At 34.2% G+C, this 10,714-nt stretch overlaps 1 protein-coding gene across 1 annotated transcript; it reads right to left on the bottom strand.

The window, feature by feature from the left end:
- Positions 1 to 3,311: 3,311 nt before the first annotated feature.
- On the bottom strand, positions 3,312 to 5,068 carry MS3_00001075 (uncharacterized protein). The gene is made up of 2 exons (XM_051208587.1): positions 4,172 to 5,068; positions 3,312 to 4,134 (listed from the first exon to the last, which is right to left on the bottom strand). Exon 1 carries the CDS (start codon positions 4,598 to 4,600, stop codon positions 4,241 to 4,243), a length of 360 nt encoding a protein of 119 aa, XP_051070385.1. The 5' UTR covers positions 4,601 to 5,068; the 3' UTR covers positions 3,312 to 4,134; positions 4,172 to 4,240.
- Positions 5,069 to 10,714: the final 5,646 nt, after the last annotated feature.

Here is a 10,714-nt window from a genome sequence, read left to right as displayed (position 1 = left end):
TTCCTCCTTTCTTGAATCTTATCCAGTGTATCAACAGTGATCTATTCCTTGTGATGGTGCTTCTTGTGACCCAGGACCTCATGACATGTTGAAGTGATTGCCTCTTTGATCCCCTTCCAGATGCTCTCCATAGTAGTTCCTTCTCCATTGAGTAGATCATGAAAGGCCTGGAACTTATTGCTGAGGACTATCTTGAATTTGTTGAGTTTGCTAGTATCCTGGAGAAAGGCCGTATTGAACTTTTGTGATACTGTCCGCTCCGTTGTCCAGTACTGCTTGAGTTTCAATTTCATCTTGACGACCAGCAAGTGATGATCTGATGCTATATCAGCTCCTCTCTTGGAAATTCATTTGCCCCACGGCAATTTTTTTTAAAAAACCCCCACCCACCCTTTTTAAAAATGTTTTTTCAACCCAAAATTGCAATATTTTTCATCCCGTTTCGTCCAATGAAATGGCTAGTTTTGAAGTTCGTTTTTAATTTGTTAGTTATGTTTTGTGTGATTGCTATAAAACATCAGTACTTGTCGACGAAGTACATTTTAATCATCATTATGGAGGACAGTAACGTGCCTAGTACAAGCGCTGTTGTTTCTCACGTAACAGAAATAGAGGAAGTCTTTTTGACAACGTTGTTTCTCGTTGCGTTCCCATCGATTGAAGCGTTGAAGTCCGCTATCACAAATTATGAAAGATCAACTTACTGTCATTATGTAGTTCGAGATTCGCATTTGTGCAGAAATGAAAACTCGTACATTAAATTTGTGTGCTGGAGACATGGCCGTATAACATCTAGCGGTTCGTCACAGCGGATTAGACGGAGGAGGTAATTTTATAAATGTTATTAACATTTTTTGTCATGAAGGGCTTCCATGAACACTGAATGTCCGGCCTTCATGTATTGTAAGATTATCGACGGCTACTGGACTGTTGTACGTGGGAATAATAATAGTAATAATAATAATAATAATAATAATAATAATAATAATAATAATAATAATAATAGTAATAATAATAATAATAGTGATAATAATAATAATAAGGAAAATAAATAATAATAGAATTGTAAATGTTCATTGATACACTTGACCTTATTCATATTTATACGTTTAAAGTCGATAGATATTTGCTGAGTCAGTCAGACGACGTAGGCTTGTTCATTTACACTTCATGAAACTGATATTTCAAATGCTTGTCAAAAATGGTTACATTCATAATGTCTAAATATAGTTCAGGTTTCATATTACGGTGGTTAACAATATTCACACATGACTGATTAAACATACTAGTTTTTATTACGACCAAAAAATTAATTTTAAAATACAGAACTGCAAATAATTTACAAGTGAACACAATAAACCCTTTCAATGGACTTTTAAAATTAACCGCATTGAAATCTAACGTTTTCTAATTCTCATTAAGAATGACCATTTACAAAAAAAAACGTTCACTAAATATTAAGTGCCTATTTCGGTTAAATTTATTACTACATTCATATACTGTCAAAGTCAGTTCATTCAATGATGGTCTACGGTTGCTTCACCTGAATCATAAATATTGCAACTAGTAAGTTATCATGATGATTTATTAATATGTTGATTTGTTTCTCGAACTAACAGACCATGTGTTACCAAAAAACCTATGCATACACTTTAGTGATAATTTGTTTATTAATTTGGTATTAAAGATTTGACTACCTACCTTACTCAGTAATCACTATTATCAAATATTCAAACCGGTTTTCAGTTGTTTTTTTCCAAAAACTTTCTTTTTATGTGATATATATAAGTACTCGTGACATTAAAATTGTTGATCGGAAATCAAAAATTTATCCCAATACGCATTCAGTGACAGTAGGATTGCACTTAAGTTAGTGTTTTTTTCTTAAAATATCTAAATTTCTTACAAGACTAAGATTACACAAAAAGATTTATTCATTATCGTTAAATTTCAAATTCAAAAATCAAAATTCTGACATCCAATCACAGCTCTAAATACGATTTCAATTTCAACTAATCACATTGCAAAGATGAACAGTTTACGACCAATTACAAAATTATTAAAGGTGTCAAAATGTTTGTTCATTATCACTTGAGCACACACCTGCAAAACAAGTACACCAATCACCGATCGCTAAATTTTTCTTTGACACCATACATTTTTTTACAAATGGGTGGTAGGGAATCTTAATTGCCGTGATGAAAAGACTAGCAGCCACTATATTACCAGTGATCAAACCAAAAATTTGGGTTCGCTACGTAGACGACACCTTCGTCATCGTCAAAAAGGATGAACTGGAAAACACTTACAAACTGATCAACAACGTTTTCAACGACATCAAGTTCACCATGGAACAGGAGTCAAACAACCAACTAGCATTCTTGGATATATTGATCACTAGAACCGACACAGGAAAACTGGAAACTCAAGTATATAGGAAACCGACCCATACGGATCAAATTCTCAACTACAATAGCAACAACCCCTGAGCTCACAAAATCAACTGCGTACACAATTTGTTCAAGAGGGCGAGGACACACTGCAACACACTGGCAGCACGAAGAAATGAAGAGAAACACCTAAAGGATGTATTTCAGAAGAACAGCTACCCCATCAACTTCATCAAAAAATACCAACCGCACGCAGCATTAGAACTCAAGTCAAGCACAAAAATCAACAAAATGATCACTCTACCATATATACAAGGAATATCCGAAACCGCGACGAGACTGCTGAAAACCTTCGGAATAGGTGTGGCACACAAACCAACAAAATCACTACAATCAGTCTTATGCAAACCAAAAGATGAAATAACAAAGGAAAACAAATCAAACATCATCTACAAAATAAATTGTACCAACTGCAACAAACACTACATCGGACAAAGCGGACGCCCCCTCCACCTACGCCTACATGAACATCAATTAGCAGTCAAACGCCATGATATCTCTTCACTTATATCAATACACGTGGATAACTACGGACATTCATTCGATTGGGAAAATGTAGAAATATTAGACAGAGGAAACTCCAAAAACACCAGAGAATTTTTAGAAGCTTGGCACTCAGGTCAATCAGCAATCAACAAGCATATTGAAATCAATCCAATTTATCAACCAATCAGGAAAATCATGCATAAATATAGGAACAAAAATCAAAACAATGTCAGACACAACCAAAACAAAGAAGTAAACAACGACAAATTTAAGGTCAATAAGAACCAATCAACATCGAGGTGCACAGAACAAGCTTTGAGACACATATGGAGAAATTCGAACACTTCACTTCTATCTGAAGTTTGTGCTGATGATGTCGTTCAGAAGAACGATGAAAGCTCCACGACCAAACCATCCAGCTCAGAGAACAAAACTCCACCAAAATCATCTACCTGGGCTACAAATCTTCTCCACCATCTCAACTTCGTTATTCAGATATTTTGTATTAATCGTATTTCTCATAGAATTTATCTCTAAATACTACTATGGAAGTGAGTGAATCGCTATATTAAATATACAACAACTGAGATGTATAAAATACTTATTATACTATAAAATTCAGATGCAATTGAGATAATTTAATGATAAGTTTATCAGAACTATGTTTTATTTTATCGAAAAGGTTTGACAGTTACGAATAAAAATATAGATTACCATATTTTACAGAAAATTACTGGAATAGTGTGATAATTAGAAGTATTTGAATTACTATACATACTAGGAATCCCCGAAATAACGCAATTTAGACCAAAGAGAACTAGGTGAGTAATAACGAATGTATTATACTTCGAATTCGAAATCAGGCAGTCATAAGGTGCCAAGGAATCATTAGTTTATACGAACACCACAACTGCCTTAGCTTATATGGAATACAAATTTCTGCAACCAATTGTACCTCTTCTCCTTAGGTTCATCATATGTCCGTCAGACTGTGTATTGGATGTGGACTCTGGATGATCTAAAATATGCCCAATCGTATTCGAATTAACAACTGAAATCGGAACGGACTCACCTAGGTCCTGGAATTGTATACAATCACCATGTCGGTTGTGTACTGAAACCGTTGATATCTAGAATTTGAACCGTAGATTTTCCAACACTATCCTCCCCCGCGAAATAATGTTGGATCTTCATATCCCTAAGTTATGAATGATGTGGCTTCACATAAAACATACTTCTCATATTGACTAGAGTATTCATTAGAAGTGACCTCATGGTAAGGAGAAACAACACTTGGTATGAAATCATCCGAAATCGAGCTCATTTAGTGCTCGTGCTTTGCACTGAACAAGTTTCCTACAAGAATCAAATGCATTATGAGAACAAATAACATTTGGTATGACATCATCAGGATTTGGTACTTCTGGAGTATTTTCCTCAAATTTATTAAAAATGTCATTGGAGAATAATGAGTCATTATTTTTTTTAGATTTATAAGAAACTTCTTCAGAAATATGTGAATCGTCAGAACAAACTATATCTGGTAAAATTACATGAGAAATCCGATAAGAAGTTGGTTGCTTAGATACTTTTATCTCACAATGATTCTGAGTGTCATTTAATTCTGGGCTGCTATGTGACTTTATATTACTTTTTGAAATCATAGATAAAGTTAAATGAAACACTCAAGTTAGTAGGATCGAAATTACAAAATTTGGTATTACTTGCAGCAAAATGAATAGAAGTTTTACAAACTGAATGAATGTGTCCAGTCTTATAACATTTAAAGCATTTAGCATTACGAAATACACATGAATTACGTGAGTGAAATTAGCCACAGGACAAACATATACCAAACTTGTGCTCATCTTCGTGACATCGCAACTCCTCAATGAATTGTTATCTGCCTAATCTTGAGTGCGAATCGGATTGGGATGACGTAGTAATGTAGTGGAATTTTTGATGTCCTGACGAACCATTTTATGAAATTCTCCACCTTTACAGCATTCGAAATCTGTACACTTTTCATGGTCTAGTAGTAGTTACTTAAGAGTTGCATAAATAAGTGATATGATGGAAAGAAAAATCAATTTTCGATTGATTTACTGCTTATGAGTTTAGTTCAAGATTACCTCCGTTTTGATTCAATGTAATGGTTACTCAATGTAGTATTTGTTTTCTTTTGTCGTATAATATTTTATTCTGCAAAACATATGATATTCGTGTATTCCATTGACATGAACTATGCTCAGTATATGATTTCTTATAACTCTAAGTATGTTTCATATATGTGATTTCATCCTAATTATTAATCAAAGTAGGTGAACAATCAACATATAAACCAGTGTATTTTAGACTATTTTGATCATCGTTCATCGTCGTGTTTTGGGGTTAATAAATCATCATTTATACCAGTCTTTGTGTTCTTACTTTCGCGTCGTGGGAATTGCAGAGGTCCCTCGCTCCAAATATAAGTGATCAGAGCTTTTGTTTTTTCGGCATAACATTTGGCGACGACCAAATACAACAATAAGTTAAATGAGCTTTTCTGGAAATATATATAGCAACGGATTATAACTAAAGGTAGCAGAAAGGTCAAGTGAAACAAAGTGATATCAGAAACTATTATGAATAAGATGAAGAGGATGTGAGACGTAATTAAAGAGAGGGGGATATTTTGTAATAATAATAATAATAATAATAATAATAATAATAATAATAATAATAATAATAATAATAATAATGGTAGTAATCATAATCATAAAAATAGTTTGAGGTCAAACTAACGATAAGGGTGATACGTACTTACTTTGTACGCACAGTTCTGGCTTCAGCTCAAGCACGCTTCTTCTGTTTTAAGGAGTTGGATACGAAGTAATCTAGGTATATTTGAATAAACTGTATAAACAACCTCAAAATCAACCTGTTGATCAGTGGAGTGATTAGAGTCTATTAGATGTTCAATCATGGATCTTTTAACTACTTTCCTCTCATTATTATAGCACTACACAGGGACATGTTCTCGTATCCGAGTTGAAAGTAAGCGCTACGGCTAATTTACCTTGATCCACAAGATCAGGTGAACTGGTAGATGCACATGGAGGCGTCCAGACGAGGAAGCTTATCCTTTACGGATACAGAAAACAGGTTCTTACTAGTGAACGTTGTTCGCATTTGCAGCATACAACGTTCTTTTTTATTGCGACAGTTAAGCGATTTTTAACTGCATAAGAAGTTTGGTCACATTTAAATCCCAGATTTTTGTAGGGGTATTTCTTTGAAACAGTTGCCGGATTCCTTGTCTCGATTTCTCTTTTTCATATTCTTCTCTATGAGGCCGTTTACCGTCAGGGTTTTCATGAGGAATGCAAGTTCTTCGTCAATACATTTAGTACTACGTATCTGATGTATTCGGTGACATCTAGTCAAAAAGATTCCTATTTCTGCCTAATGGAACCCAGGCACAGGATTTGGTCAGCTTGCTGTTCCATGTTTGTTTTTTATAAATGGATATTTTAAGGAACCATCACTCCTCCTCATCAGGCGCATATCGAGAAAAGATATTGAATTGTTAAGGAGATCTGGAAAAGTCGAAAATCCGGAAAGACTCTGAAAACACTGAGAATTATCTTATCCATTCAGCATTCACTACAAGGTTTGCCAGAAACATCTAGAAATTGAAAAGCCACATGGGTTTCTGATTAGATGATTACTCATACTGCTACCATGTTTAGTAGCGTTCCAGAATTTTCCGGAAACCTAAAGCCATCTAAAATACTATAAAAACCCTAGACTTTCTGTACATAAACGAAACTCGGGGTGAAATGTTTCTTCCATATTTTGCGCCTTTTCTCTCGTGATCAAGTCTCTGTGTACATTTAGCCTGGAGGTTTCCAGAAGAGCTTAGGAACCGAATCTAGCGTTCAATTAGAAGACTCATCAGGATGACCGAACTCATTTTCCAACGTGAAGTCTATAGAAGGATGGCATGTATTGAAGGAATGTAATATGTCTTCTAATTCAATATTCGCGTCGCAAACGATAAATGTTTAGTCTACATATCTTACGTATACATTAGATCGATTGATGATCGAGCCAAGTTAGTTGTTTTCCAGATTTGAATTATAACAGTCTGCTAAGATTGAACCCGATGAAGACCCAATTGCTATCCAATCTTTTTGTCTATATATTTCATTGTTGAAACTAAACTGGACATTAAAGGTACAACGTAACAATAGTTCTTTCTAGTGGTCCGTTGGTAGGTCTATATCTATGTTGTTAGAATCAATATAGTCACATATGTAACATATAGTTTCAGTTAAATGTACACTGGTGGAAGGAAAACTAGTGTCAAGCATAAAAATGAGTTTTCCAGAAGTATCGGCGTCCTTAATGCTATCAGTAAATTGTAAAGAACCATGAGCAGAATATTTAGATACTTGCCTTCTAACTGGTTCCAATTTTTCAGTAAACCACTTGACGACTCGTTGGTAGGGTGTACAATATACTAACGGACTTCCTTTAAATTTCACCTTTCACCTTCGTAGATGCGTTACCAATTTTGCAAATGGTCGTGTTCATTGAGCTGAATTACTTAATTACACAATCCTCATGGTAGTTTAGGACAAAATAATTACCATCTAGTTTCTAAAGAAGTGGTCTTTTTAGCTGTCCCGTAAGCTTTAATCTGTTCATTACTCTCACCTTGTCTTTGAATGTTTTTCTTCGAAAATATCTGCCGACTTCGATTGTTTTTATATTTTTGTTGATTCACTTATGCTGTTGACTTATGATGCAATGATTGTTTGACCTCTTCCATACAGACTGTTAAATGGGGTGTGTTTCGTTGTACTTACTGATTACCCATTAGTGTGAATCCATCGCTTTTATTACTTCACTCTCCGAATTTGAGCGATACGGAATCTCCTGTTTTCCAAATCAAGTTCATGTCCATGTTTATTTATGGCGAGTAAGATAAGTGATAATATGTTATATTGTTTTACTTCCTGTTATGTTTGTGTATCTGTTGGTAAATAGACCATACAGTTTGCCCAATATGATTTCTGTTACAGTCTTTAGGATGTATTTTGTAGGCAATAATACATATGATTTCATTTCTCAGTTATGTTGTTAGATCTACATAATACTGAACAAAGTGATTGTGTTTGATCATGAGGAACTTTAAATCTAGTGTTATAGAATCTTTATGGTGATTTATGACATAATTTTCACATACGATAAGATGATTTGTTTACATGTTTCGGAGGATGATTTCACGTTGAGTTTTGTATCATATTGATTAAATTATTTATTTCAATAGTTGAAATCATGAGTCAATTGAAGCTAGACGACCATGGAAAACCTGGAATCATCGCATGGCCGGCTCAGTGGTCTAATGGTTAAGCGACCGCGAGCGAGAGTGATGGGTTCTGGGTTCGAGTCCCGCGGGGGCGGGGTTTTGGATGCGCAATTTGCTTATAGTCAGGCCACATAGAGTCTTCGGTCGCAGATAATATTGATCTTGAGGGATCCAATCAATAAGTCTTCATTTTCTGGCATAAGTCAATCTAATAACCATTAACTTCATAAGCCCATGTTATACACTAGTTAGGTTGTTCTATTAGCTATATTCTAACTTACATTGTTATATTACACTGGAGTTTATATTTGTAAACTTCTGGGACTATAGAGATCTAATCAGTACACACTTAGCTCACACTAATGTGTTAATTACTTCATGTTGTTACTATAAATTTCATTAACACATTCTTGTTCAACCCACAGTAATTTGATAAAGGATGATAAAATTTAGTCTTTTATGAAGAAATAACAGTAATATACAGATATCAAGGGTTTTAACCTCATATTCTGACCAACATTTAGTATTAATATCTTTCGCTGCTCACGATGGAAATATATCTCCTAATGTATATATTTTCTATTAAAATACATAAGATATGCTGTAGGTATTAAAAGGTAAGTTAGTTGTTCGGTTATTTTGGACAAGTATGTGCTTATATTCTATTTATAATTTCATCGATCACATACGAATTATCTTAACTGTTTGATTGATAAAGGGATCATGATTATAAATGGATTATGTAAATAAATCATTGAGTAAAACACCAATTTGTCCCGAAACTTTATCGGCTTTTGAATGGTTTTAAACTTAGGTTACATTACAGTGTCATATGTTAAAAGGTTGCAACTAAAATTTCTGTGATATCTTAACAAAAAATTTATGCTTAATGTTTTCGATGTACACACTGATTTATGTTTGTGAATCAATATTATTCAATGAAATCTTGATGGAAGTTCATTTAATTAAATATTGGCTACTACAACTCAACGTTTGTAATCTAAGCTTACCATTATTCTTATTATCATCATTATTATTCGGATGATAGCGACTTACGGACAGGAAATATGAGAACTACTATTATTCTCATTTAATTATTCACTTGTTATTATCACCTCCAGTTTTTTAATTTCCTCTGTCAAGTGGAATATTATCACTATTACTATTAAAATTATTATCAACCAACTTGTTGTTATTAAATAGAAGATATATTCTTCCTAGTAAAAAATCTAAAAATATTAGATTAATTCTTTTACCTATATCAGATAACATCAAGTCTTTGTAGTCGTAACACCTAAATTAGAATAATCATAAAACTTTGTGAATATTTCTTCCAATTACTTGTTATCAATAAATTCATAGGTATTTCGTTCATTGAATAATGAGCATAAAGAATTCATTCTCTAATAATCAACTCACTATTAACATAGTTGAGACTGTAGAGAACGAAAACACAAATTGGAACGACCAAATTCGTTTTAACACATAATTGCAGAGTTCATTGGTAAAATGTAAAAGCCATACGTTCAATTCTTCATTTGCAAAATATCCATTAATTGTCCCAAACTTCATCGTTCCTTCATTGCTACAACAATCACTATCTGCTCCCATTCCCTTCAATTTTATCTTCCAAACCTTCTGCTGCCAGACAAAACACTTCTGACTGGTGTTATATACCGCTTTAAACGGTCGGTTTTCGCTGTTATTCTGCTGGCTGTGTCACTTTCTTTTTTACTGCAATCTGTGCTACATTTCCCTTCAAAATAATGAGTCTGAGGCGCGCCGACCTTCGTAACTCCGTCAACCTTCCGGGCCACCAAAATCCAATGTTCACTCAGCACCCGAGACATAACTAGCATACACCACAAGACGATTACTTAAGCACAATCAAAGTGTTCAATCATTTACCAAAAGCTAACAATTACATGCCAAATCAACAGAATTAAAAATCCTTAAAATCAACTGCTAAGCTTAGTTTATATCGAGAATTTACATTAATGGTTGGGTGTTTGAAGGTCAGAGGACAGTAAAGGCTGTTTTATCTTGGTCCGGGACTCATTAGTAGTCCTTAACTACAATGATCACATGGATTCGAACTCAGAACTCTTAGGTATCTCGTTAGACATAAATATGAAACAGGGAAGTGCACACCCACATTTAGATTGTTTATTTTCGTCTTAAATACACTTCATAAATGCAGATTTTTTCAAAGTGTTATTTAGGAACAAAGTGAGCAGCTGACACGGATTCAGGCCACCGCCTGGTAGTAGCCAATATTAGACGGATGCTAACGAAGGACAGGATAACTGGCGAAATAGCATTACAAAGGTTCAGTGCAGCCTTTTTTGAGATACTAACAAATTGAGCGCATTCGAGATAGCTCTCAAGAAGAGGTTACGGGTCTTACAAGATCTGATCA

Source organism: Schistosoma haematobium, chromosome ZW, assembly GCF_000699445.3.
Source record: "Schistosoma haematobium chromosome ZW, whole genome shotgun sequence".
Classification (NCBI taxonomy): Eukaryota; Metazoa; Platyhelminthes; class Trematoda; order Strigeidida; family Schistosomatidae; genus Schistosoma; species Schistosoma haematobium.
This window is presented reverse-complemented; position numbering and strand designations above follow the sequence as displayed.